Source organism: Ictidomys tridecemlineatus, chromosome 11, assembly GCF_052094955.1.
Source record: "Ictidomys tridecemlineatus isolate mIctTri1 chromosome 11, mIctTri1.hap1, whole genome shotgun sequence".
Classification (NCBI taxonomy): domain Eukaryota; kingdom Metazoa; phylum Chordata; class Mammalia; order Rodentia; family Sciuridae; genus Ictidomys; species Ictidomys tridecemlineatus.
In genome coordinates, this window is record NC_135487.1 from 119,642,413 (window position 1) to 119,659,111 (window position 16,699).

The 16,699-nt window shown below is 53.6% G+C and overlaps 2 protein-coding genes across 9 annotated transcripts; one reads left to right on the top strand and one right to left on the bottom strand.

Annotated features, from left to right (window-relative positions):
* The first annotated feature begins 15 nt into the window (after window positions 1-15).
* Igsf8 (immunoglobulin superfamily member 8) lies at window positions 16-6,922 on the top strand. Its single transcript, XM_005339376.4, has 7 exons — window positions 16-262; window positions 3,210-3,587; window positions 4,215-4,676; window positions 5,036-5,443; window positions 5,668-6,081; window positions 6,355-6,485; window positions 6,672-6,922. The coding sequence occupies exons 1-6, from the start codon at window positions 214-216 to the stop codon at window positions 6,468-6,470; spliced, it is 1,827 nt and encodes a 608-aa protein (XP_005339433.2). The 5' UTR covers window positions 16-213; the 3' UTR covers window positions 6,471-6,485; window positions 6,672-6,922.
* Window positions 4,017-16,301, bottom strand: Kcnj9 (potassium inwardly rectifying channel subfamily J member 9). Of its 8 annotated transcripts, none has more exons than XM_021736002.3 (5): window positions 16,073-16,289; window positions 14,899-14,997; window positions 14,520-14,539; window positions 12,983-13,950; window positions 4,017-10,448 (listed from the first exon to the last, which is right to left on the bottom strand). In XM_021736002.3, exons 4-5 carry the CDS (start codon window positions 13,830-13,832, stop codon window positions 10,117-10,119), a joined length of 1,182 nt encoding a protein of 393 aa, XP_021591677.2. In that variant the 5' UTR covers window positions 13,833-13,950; window positions 14,520-14,539; window positions 14,899-14,997; window positions 16,073-16,289; the 3' UTR covers window positions 4,017-10,116. The 8 variants fall into 8 exon arrangements, 7 of the variants coding, with proteins under 7 accessions (XP_021591677.2, XP_021591674.2, XP_021591678.2 ...); XM_021735999.3 differs by having other exon boundaries at window positions 14,520-14,671; XR_013428142.1 differs by lacking the exon at window positions 14,520-14,539 and adding an exon at window positions 12,108-12,259 and having other exon boundaries at window positions 10,362-10,448; window positions 16,073-16,301.
* Window positions 16,302-16,699: the final 398 nt, after the last annotated feature.

Consider the following 16,699-nt stretch of genomic DNA (forward strand, 5'->3'; position numbering starts at 1 on the left):
GGAACGGTCTCCCGAGCTCCCTAGGGCTGGAGGGAAAGCGGTGGGAGGAAGGGGGGAGGGAGGGGACTTGGCGCCTCCTGCTCCGCTCGGCTCCGCGCACCCACGCCTCACTGCTCCGCTTCCTGCCCCCCACCTGGGCATGCGCCCCCTGTACCCCCAGCCCTCCAGAGCCCGCGCAGCCCCCCGGAGCCTCCTTAAAGCCGGCCGCGCAGGATGGGCGCCCCGGGTCCCAAGCCGACGCTGCTGCTACTGCTAATGCTGGGTAAGCTGGGTCCCCGCCCTGTCCTGGGCACCGCAAGGCAGGTGCCGGCCACCCGGCGCCCATCCGGGCCCGCCTTCCCAGCATTTTGGAGCTCTTCGCAACCCCCCCTTCTCCGTCAGGTGTGTCTCCAGTCTCCCCGGGCTTGGCGCCCAGCTTCCCTTTGCGGCAGCCCGCCGAACCAGTCACGCGGAAAAGGGGCTCCCCAGGGCTAGTTCCGTAGCCGGGGGCACAGTGAGGACCCACGGAGGTGCTGCCCGAGGCACCGCCAGGTCTTCGGAGGCAGGCCCTACTTCTCAGCCTGCAGACCCAGTTGCTGGGGTCGTTGTGTCCATTTGGTGCGACTCAGTTGTGTCTCACACTCAGCTCCAGGCCTGGCCTTGGGTGCCTGCCCTGTGTGGGCAGTGCCCGACGGTCTTCATAATTGCCCCAGAGTTGGCTGGAGGCCCAGAGGCTGGTTCTACCCACATCTTTGAAGTAAGTCTCCACTAATTGCTCCCCATACACTTCATCATTTGAGGCTCCCTCCCTTACCCCGATCTCAACCCTTGGTTGAGTTCCTAGGTGCCCTTCTTCCCCTCTGGCACACAGCACTTTGGCCTGTTGTGAGACACCCCCGCCCCCTTAGTCCCAGTTTCCCTGCCTCAAGAGACACCAGGTTCAGAGAGACGATCCTGAGATCTCCAAGTTCCCAGTGTCTCTGGGGTGGGTCCATGGTGGAGTGTACTGGAGCCAACCATGCATTGGGATAGTGACAATGGCCTGAACTGGAGGGTTCCCTGTAGGAGGTTGTCTTGGGAAGAGTGTGGCATGGAAATAGTTAAACTACCTGTACAGATTTTAGGAGACTGAAGCCCTTGAAATAAGAGTGCTGCAAGGGAGGTGGGTGGGACTCCAGAGCTTCTGTAGTCCAGGCAGAGGCCTGTGGTGCCCTGAGCTACACCGTGGTGCCAAGTGCAGTCTTCCCCTGTTGCAGGTCCCTCGGCCTCACATTCCGAGTGAGACCTCTCCTTGGGGCCCTGGGGGTGGGGGTGTGGAGAGGCAGTTCCATGTACCAAGAGGAAGGAGCTGTGGGGATTGGTTGCCTAGCGCTTGCTCCTTTTCCATGGAGCAGGGAGGAGCCCAGGGATGGTGCAGAGAGACAGGAGTCTGTTGGGATCTGAGTGCCCACTGCATGTGACGCTGACATTCATCCACAAATGAGGAAAATGAAAATGAAGTAACCTGCTCTAGGGAGCATATCTAGTGAGTGTTGGGGCCAGGATTCGAACCCAGATCTGACTCCAAAGTAGGTCTCTGCTTTCCTGGCTAGTGCAGGGGAGAGGACCTTGCTGGGAGAGGGAACTGAGCAGCAGCTGATTTCCTAAGGTTGTGGGGGTGACTTTCCCATGGGGATCTCCAAGCATCAGCAGCTGTGGAGCCAGGAAGGTGGGAGGGGGCCTTCTGAGCAATCTGCCCTAAGGCAACCTGGGAAGATATCTGCTGGACTACCTTGCCTTCACCCTGATTATGAAATGTGCCTGGAGCTGGGTCCTCCTGAGTCACACCCTCACTAGCTGCTAGCTGGCTGTCAGAGGTAGAAGCTCTCAGTTCTCTTTTAGTGCAGAAATTGAAGCCTGGAAGAGGAAGGGACTGGTTCCAGACCAAACCACTGGGGATGAGGATGGGCCCGAAAGCCAGCTCCTGCTAGCTTGTGGCCTATCTAACTACTGACCATGTGTTACTCCCCGTGACTCAGCCTGAGGGAGAAGAAAGGGGCCTAGAGCTGGAGGGTGGAGCTGACCCCTGGGTATTTTTCTACAATCCTAGCAGAAAGGCTCTAGAATACCCCTGGGAAGCCTGGGAATGACTGTGGTTGGTAAGGTCCCTTTGGGAGCCTCCCCTTGGAGTCTCCTCATCTTTCTCCCTGGTTTTGCCCCTCTGCAGAGGACTTTCCGGGATAGTAGGATATTGATCAAAACACTGTATTTCTCCTGCCTTACTTTTCTCATCTGTAAGCTGGGAGCAAAGCAGCCTCCTTACATCCTGGGGTTCTTTGATCATATCTGATAGGAGCTGCGGAAAGGTGAAGGGAGAGAAGGAAGCAGTTGAGTGATCCAAGGCTGTCTAAGCTATCTCCTGGGACAGGATGGAGTCTGGTGTAGAGGAGAAAAAATGGGCTGCTGGGGGCTTAGGGCCTTCCAAAAAAGGAGCTATATGTAAATGATGCATATCATATGCAAATGAAGGCTTTGTTAGGGAGTTGTGGGGGGAGGTGCAGTGTACATCAGCTGGGCTAGCCAGAAGATTGGCAGGCACTGGGGGAGGGAATCTTCTGCCCCAGGCAGGGCAGAGCCTGGTTCTTGCAGCAAAAGCCCCAGCTGCCTTGGCAACTCTGTGGGGTAGGAGAAGCAGTGAGCTCATGGCACAGCTGGGGTGGGGAGGGCATTGTGTGATGAGAACTGACTGGGTCTGTGCCCTGTCCAGAGAGGGCCACTGGCTCCATTGTCTGGCCTAGGTGACATAGCTAATAAGCCAATAAGCCCTTCTGAGCAATACTTTTTGGATCCCCTCCAGCAAAGGAGGTCTCGGGATTCCTGAACCAGAAGGCTCCCCTGACTAAGTCCTAAAAAAGTAGAAGCAGACATGGAAGTGGGGAATGGGGTAAGAGAGGTAAGGTCTACATGGAAATGAGACGGGTAAAGTCAGGGAATGAGACGCTTGCTTATAGGTGCTCTGTTTCTGGCCAGCCAGAAATGGGTTGTATTTGATTTCTAAGGCAAACTTGGGCCTATGTCACTTTCTTGAGACCCAGCATCCCTTCCCTGTTCTTGATCAGAGGCTGGCCCTCTGTGTACCAACCTTCTCTGGGTTTCCCTTCCTTTCACAGTCAGGGTCAAGAATGGTGCTGGTGGTCTTGGACATGGAATGGGGACCTAGATACCTCCTACTCCTCTGCCTTTCCCTACAGGAGTCGTGTGTTGTGCCCGGGAGGTGCTGGTCCCCATGGGGCCCCTGTACCGAGTGGCTGGCACAGCTGTCTCCATCTCCTGCAATGTGAGTGGCTACGAGGGCCCTGCCCAGCAGGACTTTGAGTGGTTCCTGTACAGGCCTGAGGCCCCAGAGGCCGCACTGGGCATCATCAGCACGAGGGATACACGATTCTCCTATGCTGTGTTTGGGCCCCGTGTGGCGGCTGGTGAAGTGCAGGTGCAGCGTCTACAGGGTGATGCCGTGGTACTCAAGATTGCCCGCCTGCAGGCCCAGGATGCTGGAATTTACGAGTGTTACACTCCCTCCACAGATGCCCAATACCTGGGCAGCTACAGTGGCAAAGTGGAACTGAGAGGTACTGGGCACTGGGATGGGATGGGCCATATTCACCCTCAGGTTTTGCATTTGAAGAACTTAAGGACCAAAGTATGACTTCAGAGTCACCCAATGAGTCATTGGCTGTTGTGGGACCAAACGTAGATCTCTTTTTTCGCAGTCCATTGCTTTTCTTCTATCAGACTACTTTTCGGGAGAAGAGTAAGTGTCCTTCACTATCTAGTCCCACTCTTGGATTGGATGGGGAAGTCTGATGGATTGAATACTCTATTCCTAGAGAGTCCAGGACCCAGATTTGGGGAGGGAAAAGTATAGATGGGTAGGAATTATGCCATGGGATATTCTTATGCTGTTAAGTTTGTCCTCTGAGAAGGAAAACAGGGCTAGTTTTCCAAGTATTTCAAATAGGTGCCAGTCTTTAATACAACAGGGAGAGGCAATGGGCTGATTCTGGGAAATTCAACAAGTATTTATTGAGCGCCTTGGTGTGCCCAGCACTGTGCTTGGCACCACTGAGTTACAAAAGAAATAATATAACATGCAATCTTTGCCTTTTGGAGCTCAGGCAGTTCAGGGGATGGATTGTACACAGGAAATAGTAACAAGCCAGTTCCCAGCCTTCCCTCATGCCAGCTGTCCTCTCCAGTTCTTCCAGATATGCTGCAGGTATCTGCTGCTCCTCCAGGGCCACGAGGCCGTCAAGCCCCGACCTCACCACCACGCCTGACGGTGCACGAGGGGCAGGAGCTGGCCCTGGGCTGCCTGGCTCGGACAAATACAGAGAAGCACACACACCTGGCTGTGTCCTTTGGACGAGCTGTACCTGAGGCTCCAGTGGGTCGAGCCACTCTGCAGGAAGTGGTGGGACTCCGGTCTAACTTGGCTGTGGAGGCTGGACACCCCTATGCTGAGCGGCTAGCTGCAGGGGAATTACGGCTTGGCAAGGAAGGGGCTGATCGGTACCGCATGGTGGTCGGGGGTGCCCAGGCCGGAGATGCAGGCACCTATCACTGTACTGCTGCTGAGTGGATTCAGGATCCTGATGGCAGCTGGGCACAGATTGCAGAGAAAAGGGCTGTCCTGGCCCATGTGGATGTGCAGACACTGTGTGAGTGCCACACGTCTTGCCACAGGAGGGGGCATCTCAGTGGGGTCCCAGAGTTAGTAGATGATCACTGCCTGACTCCAGGGAACTCATCTTGCATAGATGAGTTCTTCGTCTTGCATAGGGTGAGCCCCCCTGTTGGCACTGCTCTCCTCTCTGCCCATGACAGATTTTCTTTACTTGGAAATTGAGCATGGAGATAGAAGGGCCATGGGTGAAGGGCAGGATTCAGGCCGCTGGGCAGGGGAGATGGTGGACAGGAGGCCTGCAAATTGTTGCTATCCAGGAAGGAATTATAGGTGGGGAATCAGGTGCCTTTGGGTCCCCGCCCCTGAGACGCCCTTCTTCCTCACATGTTTCAGCTAGCCAGTTGGCAGTGACAGTGGGGCCTGGTGAACGTCGGATTGGCCCAGGGGAACCTTTGGAACTGCTGTGCAATGTGTCAGGGGCACTGCCCCCACCAGGCCCTCATGCTGCATACTCTGTGGGCTGGGAGATGGCACCTGCAGGGGCACCCGGGCCTGGCCGCCTGGTAGCCCAGTTGGACACAGAAGGCGTGGGCAGCTTGGGCCCTGGCTATGAGGACCGGCACATTGCCATGGAGAAGGTGGCGTCTAGAACCTACCGTCTACGGCTAGAGGCTGCCAGGCCTGGGGATGCGGGTACCTATCGCTGTCTCGCCAAAGCCTACGTTCGAGGGTCTGGGACTCGGCTTCGAGAAGCAGCCAGTGCCCGCTCCCGGCCTCTTCCTGTGCATGTACGGGAGGAAGGTGAGATGGGGTTGTGTTCTCAGCAGGGTTTGGGGCTTCTAGGACCCTTTCCTCCTATTTCTGTGCCCCTATCCCAGTTCATTAGCTGTTGCCGTTCTTCAGTCTCACTCTTCCATCAGGATTGTGGGAATAACCTGAGTTTTCTGGATACTTGCTTCAACACTAACCCTGACACCATAAATCCTGACTCTTTGCTCTCTGATCCCATGTCCTTCATTTTGCAGGAGTGGCACTGGAGGCTGTGGCATGGCTAGCAGGGGGCACGGTGTACCGTGGGGAGACTGCATCCCTGTTGTGCAATATCTCTGTGCGTGGCGGCCCCCTAGGGCTGCGGCTGGCTGCCAGCTGGTGGGTGGAGCGACTAGAGGAGGGGGAGCTGAGCTCTGGCCCTGCCCAGCTGGTAGGCGCTGTGGACCAGGATGGTGTGGCAGAGCTGGGGGTCCGACCAGGTGGAGGCCCTGTCAGCGTGGAGCTGGTGGGTCCCCGAAGCCATCGACTGAGACTGCACAGCTTGGGGCCTGAGGACGAAGGTGTGTACCACTGCGCCCCCAGCGCCTGGGTGCAGCATGCTGACTACAGCTGGTACCAGGCAGGCAGTGCCCGCTCGGGGCCTGTCACAGTCTACCCCTACATGCATGGTGAGTGACTCCCCTCCCTCCACCTGCCATACCTCTGCTTCCTCCCAGCCCTTGTCCTGTTCTTCCCTTTCCATCTTCCCAACCTCCTGCTGCTATCACTTCGCATGAAGAGCCCCTGAGTGCCCATCTGTGCCATGGCAGAGGGCAGGCAGGGAGCAGGGAGGGCTCTCTGTGCATGTAGGGGGTGAGTCCAGAGAACCTGAAGGCGAGAGTGTGACGGAGGGTGGGGAACGATGGCACTCCCCCTGAACACAGCCATCCTCTCTCACTCAGCTCTGGACACCCTATTTGTGCCCCTTTTGGTGGGTACAGGAGTGGCTCTAGTCACTGGCGCCACCATTCTTGCCACCATCACCTGCTGCTTCATGAAGAGGCTTCGAAAACGGTGATCCCTTGCTCCACAGGTGAGCGGAAGAAACCTTAGCCCTGTCTTCTTTAGGCTTCCCCAAACTGCTGCGTGGCTTCCTCCTGGGCCCCACCTGGAGGAGTAGCAACCAGCGTGGTTCTGTAGGATCCTGTTAGTGGGGCGAGGGCTGAGAGGGAGCTGCACTTAGGGCTTGTCCTCAGTCCACGCTGCATTCTCTCTCCAGTTCTTGCAGGTGTCAACTGTCTTCCAGCCAGCTCCAAGTCCTCCTCTGGTTGCCCGGATACCCTCTCCCTTTGGCCACCCTTCCTTTAATTTATTTGACCTACCCCCATGCAAAGTGGGAGACATGGCCCCATGTCCCACACTTTCCTGCCCCGGCTCCTCCCTCTGGCCTCTGTTCTTGGTCTTATAAAAAGGCTATTCCATGTCCTTGAACTAGTTTTTCTAAAATGTGAATAAATTTGTTTTATAAAATCCAGGCCTAGCTGTTTTATAAAATCCTTCTCCTGCCACGAGGCTGTAAAAGGCTGGGGTATGCAGTAGTGAGGTTGTTGGGGGCTGATAACCTGGACAAACCACGCCTCTCTTCCCACCATAAACACCATCTGGCCTCCATGGGTCTTGTCACCCACCCCAGGAGGAGACACCTGGGTCCCATCTGCTGCCTGAATTGTCAGTGCCGAACCAACTCCTAAGGGGGCTCCTGTTTGGGGAGGGGACCCTTCTCCCACATTATGGGCAGGGACTTCCAGGGGCAGTGCCTTTCTGAGCTCCCCTGACTTGGCCACAGCCCCCTGCCTGTCTTCATTTTCCTGTCTCCTCCCTCCAGGCCCTGGGGCCTCAGTCTTTTTCCTCCTGACCTTAATTATGCTTTCTGGCACAGCAGAATAGGTTTCCTAGAACAGGGACAACAGCATTCGGGGAAGGGCCTCCATTGACTATGTCCATCAAGCTGCTACCCCTACATACCCGACCCTGCTGGCTTCCCCACCCTGCCTACTTTCACCCTTTGCCTAAGGATCCTCTGATCTTAAACTTCTGGCCTGTTCTGCCCCTATAGAGGCATCCAGTCTACCTCTTTTAATTATTTAACATTTATTGAGCATAGCTGGTTTGCTAAGTGTCGTTTTTTACAGATGAGGAAACTGAGGCCCAGAGAAGTGATGAAACTTGATGAGCATCACTCCTCTGGGATGTGAACAAGTCGTAGAGTGAGTCAGTGACGGTGTCGGCACTAAAACCCAGGTCTCCTGACTCTTTGCACTGTACAGTGGTGTCCTGAGTGGTGACAGTGGTGAGGACAGGTGTGGCCACAACTTGGTGATTTCCAGGAGAAGGAGGGATCTGTTTTAGCCTCAGTTTCTCTTTCTGTTCAATTACAGTGGTTTCAGTGCTGTGTGTGTGTGTGTGGACCAAGAAGACCCCCACTAGAGACTTCACCTGTTCCACTGAATTAAACCCAGATTGCTCCCCATCCCCTACCCCAATATCTATTCTTGGGAGAATAGCTGTCATCAGCATTCTAGGACCTTGTCTCTGACTGAAGGTGACCCAGGTGGCCCTGGGACCCAAGGCAGACACCCATGCCTAGACTGAAGGGAAGGCATGGGGCTTAGGTCTTCCTTCTTGCCTCTGGAAGGTGCAGTGCCACTGGGATCCTGGCTTCCCAGCCTGAGATGGAACAGACTAGGGTGTCTGCCTCCCCTCAAGGGGCTGAGACTTGTTATTCAGAGACGTGAGTGGGGAGCAGTCAGGCTGGGAGACGAAGGTCCTGGTAGGTCCCTTCAGGGTGTGCTCGCCTGGGCGGTACTTTTCTCCAGGAAGCCAACCTCAGGTTCTCTCAACCAACCTTCTGCCTTTTTTTCAACTTGTCATTGCTCTCCCCTTGCCATCCTGGGATGACTGGGGTGAGACTGTGCATCTCCAGGGATTCCTGTTCCGGGGGGCCTGACAGCAGGCAGTCAACACACCCAGATGTTTGGACTCTCGTTTCCTCCCATGTTCACTTCTGCCTTTTCAATTCTACAAGGGATTTGGTCCTTTGCCTTTGAAGCCCTTTCTGCTTCAGTTCCCCATTACCTCTTTAGGGGTCTCCAAGAGGCCTTCCTTCCAACTACTTTGTCCGATGTGTCTTGCCCATTTGTCTTACCAAACACCACCTCAGTTTGTCATTGACCAGTTCCCACTGAATCCCTAGTCCCAAAATTAAACCCGTTAGCCTGGGCTTGGGTCTCTTTTCCCATACACAAAACTCTACCTCTCACATTTCTCGGCTCCCCCAGGAGTCTCAGTTTCTTTTCAGCTACTCCCCAGGTTATTTGACCCCTTAAAGTGTGGTTCCCAGTCCAGCAGCATCAGCATGACTTGGAAACTTGTTAGACATGCACATTTTTGGTTTCCACCCCAGACCTATTGAGTCAGAAATCTGGGAGTGGGGCCCATCACTATGCGTTTTAACAAGCCCGCCAGGTGATTCTAATGCCCAGAAAAGTTGTACAACTTTGGCCTTTCATCATTCTCTCTGCCTGACCCAATTCCTACTATCTGATCACCAGACGCCGCCCACTCCCTGCTCCAAGAGACAGCATAGGTTCTCTGTGCCAACGGTACCTGGTTTGGTTGCCATAGCTGTATGTGTGCTCGTTCCATGTGTCCTGTGTTCTGGCTATAGGAATGAGATCTTTGAAGGTCTACCGCATCTAGCACTCAATCAGTGATTTGGACAATCTGCCTAACTGCCTCAAGGACAAACTCTGCTTCCCCTAGAACCACCATCTCTCTCCAGGACAACACTTTCTAGATCTCTCCCCTGGCCCTTTGCTTCTGAATCTCTCCCATCCTACCTCTGCAGTAGTACCCGCAAAATCTTATCTCTTGTCAGAAAATAGCCACCCCTGGATCCCCCCTCCCAGGACCTGCTCCAGAGCCCCAGCTCCAGCATCTGTCCTCACTGCCTGTTGTCCTACACCTGAGTACCAAGGCCATTGAAATTTGCTGAGCTCTCACAGCAAGTTACCTCCTCCTGAGTCTGTCCAGTGGGAGGGTGGAGCTGGGGGGTGGTCCTCATCTGTGCCTGCACCTGTCTGGCTTTCTCTCCTCTGGTTCGGCTTGGGCTACTCCATTCATTTGAGATAGGTGTGTCACACACAGAGAGGATGCCGAGGAGGTGAGTGGGGACTGCATTCCATCTCACACTGTTCCTCAAGCCAAGCATCCTGGTTTGGGGCTGCATGTGTCTGGAGGAAAAAGATGCCTTTTTAGAATTTGCACAAAGGTGTGCTATGGTAGCTACAGCCCTGAGTGCACCAGCTGTCCAGATAAATGGTACCAACTGATTGGTTCATTTACCTGTCCATCAGTTGCCTTTTTGTCACCATCTTCCCATCTAACCCCCATAATACCATCCTTCTGCCCATCTATCCACCCATGAACAGATGGCGAAGGTCAAACACAGAGAGATGGTGTGTTTGCCCATCCCCATCTTCCATTCTCCTCAAATCAGGGAACTTCCCTTCCCTTGTATTCTGGACTCAAGGTTCTCAAGGAACCTCTCTAACTTTAGCACCTTCTCTGGGACCTCACCTGGCTCCTCTTCCACCTCCAACATCCAGCTCCCTATGTACCTGTGTCTGGCCCCTGGTCTGCTACAGGGGTTTGGAGGAAACTGGTCACACCTTAGACTCACTCTCTGGGGGTGGAAGGCAGCCATTCTGTTCCTTGTCAGCTTCAGCTTCCCCACCTGCCCCTTCCACTGCCCCCTCCTCCTCCACCCTCTCATCCAGCCGACTGGGGATAGACCAGTAGAGATGGGCGTCAAGGCGGGCTGCAGCCTCTGCCAGCTCCCGGGCACTGCATGAGGGCGTGGGCACTTCAAAAGTCTGGTGGAAGCTGGCATAGTCCACCTCGTAGAAGCCATCCTCCAGGGTCAGCACTGATGTGAAGCGGTGGCCCCATAACACCTCATCCACCAGGTAGGAGCTCCGAGCTTGGCATGTCATTCCTGGGGAAAAGGAGCATGGGTCAGGGGATCCCAGCCCCAGGCTTCTCTCTCCTGTCTCTATCCCACAGTCCCATTCCTAGCACCCTTCCTGCCATCTCTCCCCCAGGCCCCCACCTCACTTTGGTCCAGCCTATTTTCTTCCCCGTTCCAATTCCTGTTCTTGTCTACCCACATTTCATTTCCTGGCTCATGCTTCCCCCTTCTTAACCTTGAAACTCATCTTAAGGATTGTCTATTTCAATTTCCCACTCCGCATTGGGTTCCCAACAATGGGGCATCTACTTGATTACCTCCCAGGATTGATGGCCTACCGTCTGAGAAGAAGCCCATGTCTTTGTGTGATTGCTCTAATACTTGGGTTGTTTTTCTTTATGTAAACTAAAATCTTTCTCTTGGGATTTCTACCCCTTGGTCTCAATTCTCTTCCTACTTGACACTCCTTTGAGTATATAAAAATAGGATTCAGGTTCCCTTTTGTTTTCTTCCAACTAAATATCCCAAACCTGACCTGTTGGCGAAAAATTTTACTTTCTTGATTGCAAACCAGTAAGGCCAAAGAGGACTCTTGAAGTGTCCCTTTGAGTGCGATAAATTCTCCAGTTGTGGCCTGAATCATGCATAAAAGAAGGCTCACTATCTCTTGCTTCTGGCCAGGATGCTGCAGCTAATAGGGCCTGTGATTACATTACATAAACGCTTCTGGAAGCTGCATCACATTGCTACATCAAGCCTGTGGCCAACTAAATCCCCCACTTCTTTTTTTTTTTTTCACCAGAGCTCCATGCTGTGCTTACATAAGTGATTTTTTTTTAAAGCCTAAATGTAGAATTTTATATTTATTCCTTTAAAATGTCATCTTGTTGAGTTTTGGCTCATTATTCTTGTTTTTCAAAAGCACTTTAAATCCTAAAATATTACCATCCTTCCTAGCTTTATTGCTCTAGAAAAATCAGACAAGCTCCCATCCCTATCATCTCTACCTCACCCTCCCCAATTCTCCCTGTTGGGCTATTGCACGCCCAGGGCCAGTCAGTCTCCTCCTACACCGGGGTCTCTCCCCAATTCATCTCCATACAAGGGGGAAACAGAAAGTGACTATTAACTAACCAGAGACTGGTTCTAACTTTGAAAGTCTGGCCCTGAGACATCTTGGGGGAAGGCTAGAATAGGAAGAATCCCTCTGGGGAGGAGAAAAGGCACGAGAGTCACTGCAGAAAGGGGGGCTGATAGGAAGAAAGGCAGGTACTGAGGTTCAAAGGGAAAAGAGAGCAGGTCAGGAGGTTCCCAGGGTCCTGCCTGAGATACTGGCTAAAAAGGAGTGACAGCTAGAGGTAAGGAAAGGGAATAGGGTGAGTGGGGAAGGGAGAGAGCTGAGTGAGCCCAGTCTGAGTGAAGGTGGAATAAGAACATTGAGAGGGGAGTTAGTAAGGGTGGGGTGGGGCTGAAGCCTCATCTCAGTTCGAAGGGGCCAAGGAAGGGGTCTGAAGGCACCAGCTTGTCATAAAATGATAGCAGGGAGCTACAGCCCTGGCCCTAGTAGAAGGAGCTGCAGCGCCCCCTAGGGCCTTTATTCCTCACCTGCATTTTCCTTATTCTCATCCAACTTCTAGATCTCAAGTCCTAAGGAAATTTTCTGCTCCTATATTATTTTATTCATACCTGCTCCCAAACACATCACTGGGTAGGCCCCAGCTGAAGATACTGACATCACATGTGAGTCTCCAGTTCCTTCTGGGAAGGGGCCAGAATCGGTACCATAATCTATTTCCTTGTCAGTAGAAGTTGAGAGTCTTGGTGAGTTGATGGGATAACTGAGACAGAAGTGAAACTAGGTATCAACCTCTCCTTCAGGTCCTCTTCCAGGAATAACTCCGGCCAGGGAAAACCTTCACCATCCCATTCAGGGAGCCCAGTCCTCTTGGCAACAAGAAAAATTCTGAACCTAAACTTTCATTCCAACTAGGGATCACTAAGCACTGAAGCTAGATCTCATATGTCCAGTCCAGGCACAGCTACTTATTGGCTTATGACAGTGGAACACGTACTTAAACTCTTTTGGGGGCTATCTCATCTCTGAAAAATGAACACAATAAGTTACCTTCAGAGGGTTCTTGCTATAATTAAATGAACTGAAAGGTATAAAGGGCTTTGAAGACTGGGGATGTCCCTTGGTGCTAGAGTGCTTGCCTGGCATGAGTGAGGCCCTGGGTTCCATCCCCAGTGCCACACACACACACACACACACACACACACACACACACACACAAAGGTATGTGTGTGTGTGTGTGGGGGGGGGAATGGCGCATCACACAGAGCAAGTATTACCAGTGTTATGGATTATTATTACTCTTCTTACTCCATGTGACACATTGCTCCAGTAGGGGTCCCCTGGCCCTCACTTTGTTCATACTTCTAGCTTCCACCTAGGTGCCAGGCTGCACTATCTCACCTCGATGTCTGACCTCACCATCTTTTGCAACTTCCCAGGCCCTCCTTTTTCGCGACCTCCCTCCCCTCCTAGAGCTCGCCCGCACCCGTTGCTTCCACCATGCCCTCTAGGATGACCACGATCTCGAAGTCGTCTCTCTCCATAGCACGTCGCGACGCCTCCCAGAAGGGGCTGGCAGCATCGATCTCATGGCTGATGACAAGAGGGGAGACCAGGAAGAGGCGATCGTCACCGGTATCGAAGCCCACGCTGAGATCGGTCTGGTGCAGCGGGATGAACTCGCCCTCCAGCGTCTGGCGCGAGCGGATGAGCTTGGCGCGGATGGACGCCTCCACAATGTGCGAGGAGCGCAGGTCGCCCACGCGGAACATGAGGCAGAGGCGCCCGTCGCGCAGGGACACCACCGCGTGAGAGGAGAAGACGAGCGTGGCGGCGCGCTTGTTGGGCTGTGAGATCTTGACGAACATGCAGCCCACCATGAAGGCGTTCACCATGGAGCCGAGGATGGCCTGCAGCAGCAGCAGCACGATGCCCTCGGGGCACTGGTCGGTGATGACGCGGTGCCCGTAGCCGATGGTGGTCTCGGTCTCAATGGAGAAGAGGAAGGCGGCCACAAAACCATTGAGGTTGTTGACGCACGGCGTCCACGCCGTGTCCTCCAGGTGCTCCAGGTCCCCGCGTCCGTAGGCGATCAGCCACCAGATGGCGCCGAAGAACAGCCAGGTGAGCGCGTAGGCGAGCACGAAGAAGAGGAGGCTGAGGCGCCACTGCAGGTCCACGAGCGTGGTGAACAGGTCGGTCAGGTAGCGGTACGTCTCGCGGACGTTGCCCTGCTGGACGTTGCACCGGCCGTCCTTCTCCACGTAGCGCTGGCGGCCGCGACGCCGCGGTGGCTCCTCCGGCCCCGGTGAGAAGGCCGCATTTTCTTGCGCCATGACAACGCTGGGCGACAGGCGACCGTCGACAGGCTGCAGGCGTCGTCCTCAGTGCAGGCACAGAGCGAGCCTGGAGACCGCCGGGGGCCCCTCGGTGGCGTCGGGGGTCCTGGAGGGGCTTAATAAAAGTTTACCGAGTTAATGGACCTTCCCGGCCAGCCCCGAGTGGAGTAGCCCTGAGGGACTCCCTTTGTGTTTCTTTGCCTCAGTTTTCCTATCAGTACAAGGGGAATAATGCACACAACGCTATCTGCCCCTAAGCTCAAAAAGTTGTATTGATTAAATGGTAAATGCACATGAACTGGATATAGTTCATAGTAATGCAAGTTCAACGATTATTTTTCAGGAAAAGGAGGTACTCCAGGACCTAAACCTTGGGTCAACACCTCTAGCTGGAGTGTTCAGCACCTCACAGGAAAGTCCCTAGACAAAACACTCAGGCCATAAGGGAATTTCTGAAATCATTAGACGTGGGCTCCTTGGGGGCAGGCAGTTAATTGGCCTCTCTTCTTGACCTAAGGACTTGGTCAGTGTAACCACCCACTGAATTCTCTACGGTTCAACCTGAAGGCTCTTTTGAAGTTCAACTCAAGATGGATGCACAAAAAGCCTTTCCCATTCTTCCCTCCCTGGACCTCACTCTATCCACTCCTCCCTATACTCCCCGCCCCCCCACAACAGACTTACCAAGGAGAAAGAAATGTAAGCTGTAGCGAGCAAGGATTGAATATTTCCATAGTAGGACATTCCCATTGGAAATGCCCCTGGAGGCCTAACTATGATCATTGCTGCTCTAGTGTCACGCCATTTTCCCTGGGTGCTCTCCCCCTGGAGACAGCCTGAAAGTAGAGGATGAAACCCACTGAGCTCATCCAGAGTTATGCCCTTGGCACACTCTTCCTCATGAGAGATGAAATCAGACCAAGTGAAGCACTGAGCACCTCATCTATTTCTCTGCCTGCTCTAGTTCTTTTCTCACAGCCTCCTACTTCCCATTCACTATCCTAAGCCAACCCCACTCCCACCTGCCATATGCCCCAAAGCCTACATTCCAAGCGAAGCCCACCTGATTTTGCTTCAAATTCTTCCTCTGAGGAGCTCTCTGAGCTGCAATCTGCCCGGAGAGACAGAGGTCTGAAGTCCTTTCTTAGTCACCCAGGGACTCCTAAGCAGTATGAACCACAAAAGGAAAAGTCTAGAATAAGAAGTTAGGAACAGTCAACCTTTCCTCCTCTTTCCTGGGAACTGTCCTCTACTCCCAATTCCAAGGAAGCCTGGGCTGGCTGTGGGGGAGGGAAGCAGGAGTGTGGCAAAAAAGATCACAGATGGCCTGGATGTTTGACCAGTTCCTGGGGAGAAACTGGCTGGACATATAACTGCAAATCCAACACCCTGGATTTTAAACTCTGGAGCCAAGTGCTTTGCACCCAGACCTTTGGAGAGACTATGTATGTGTTGGGGTAAAGGACAGAAGGAGAAATGAAAAAGAGATGACTTGGAACTTAGAGGCACTCCCACATTTATTTTCCATGGAGTCATGGGACAACTAACTCCATGGAGGATCCAGGGTCACCTTGGCAATAGCAGATTAGGACCTTTCCCCCTCCCCCAACAACAGGCTTCTTCTCCCTTCCCTGTAGCTCAGGATGTCCTAGAAGTGATCTGGCTTGGAGACCCCAGGTCATGCAGTAAAGTAGCCAGGTAGGATGCATCCTAGCTTTAACCCAAAGTGGCTTCCAGACATTCTCTCAGGGTTTGGGTAAATCTGACCTCTATCTCTCTGCCCAGGCTTGAGCAAGGGACCCCAATGTCTGATAAACCCCAGAACTCTCTTGCTCTCCATTGTCCTAGGGATATAGTGAGCCTTCTTTTGAATGTGTCCCATGTCCCGTCTTCCTGAGTGAGGAGGGGCTGTATTTCTGTCATGGGGAAGGAAAGGTGTGTAATTGTTGCCTCTGTCTCAAGATCAAAGACTTGACTTTTGCATCTTCCCTCCAATAATTCTAGTTCCTCCAAATCTACTCCTACTTCCTGGGCATGCTATGACCCCTTTCTAGAATATCCCAGCACCACGTTTTCCTGGGCTCTTTTTCCTTCCCCTCGAGGGTGCTGGGCAGCAAGGGGACTCATTTTTTGGAAGGAGATCTGGTAAAATCTCCCTCAGAAACCAGTTCCTCCCAAACCCCCACTTGCCTTGGATACAGGGGCCCAAACCCCAAGTCCCCCACAACTCAACTCACAGCTCGTGGAGAAGAGAGTAGCCAGCAGCAGAGACCCTGGGGGGGGTGCCGTCCATGCCCCTGACACCGCCCCCACCCCGATGGGCCCCCTTGGAGAATGGGAGCCGCAGACACTGCTGTTTCTCCTAAAGGTAGCGGCAGCTCCGACTAGGACTTGCTATCTGTGTCATCCTCACTTCCCAGGCTCCCCTGCTCCTTTCTCGTTTCCATGGCAACCAGTCTGGCGACAGCTCCAGAGCATCCCCCTCCTTCCCCCAGTCTTGGGTACCACTAGGGGCTGATCTACACGCCACAGCTATTTTTAGTCAAAGTCCCTCCTCCTGGACAACTCAGAGCTTGCCTCCTCACCCCCTCAAAGGAGAGAGAGAGAGAGAGAGAGAGAGAGAGAGAGAGAGAGAGAGAGAGAGAGAGAGATCAGAAAAGAAAAACAAATGCTTGCATGCTGGTCCTTTCCTAGTGAGCTCCTTACTCTGGGAAACTATGGGCTTTGAGGTGTTTGGGAATAAAATGTTTGGTTTCCTGGAATTTCAAAGGGCCATTTGGGAGCTCACCACTGCCAACAGGGTCCTCTGCAGGTACTGCTCTGGGGTCAGGCCACCATCACAGCCTCTATTTTTGGAGAGGCCT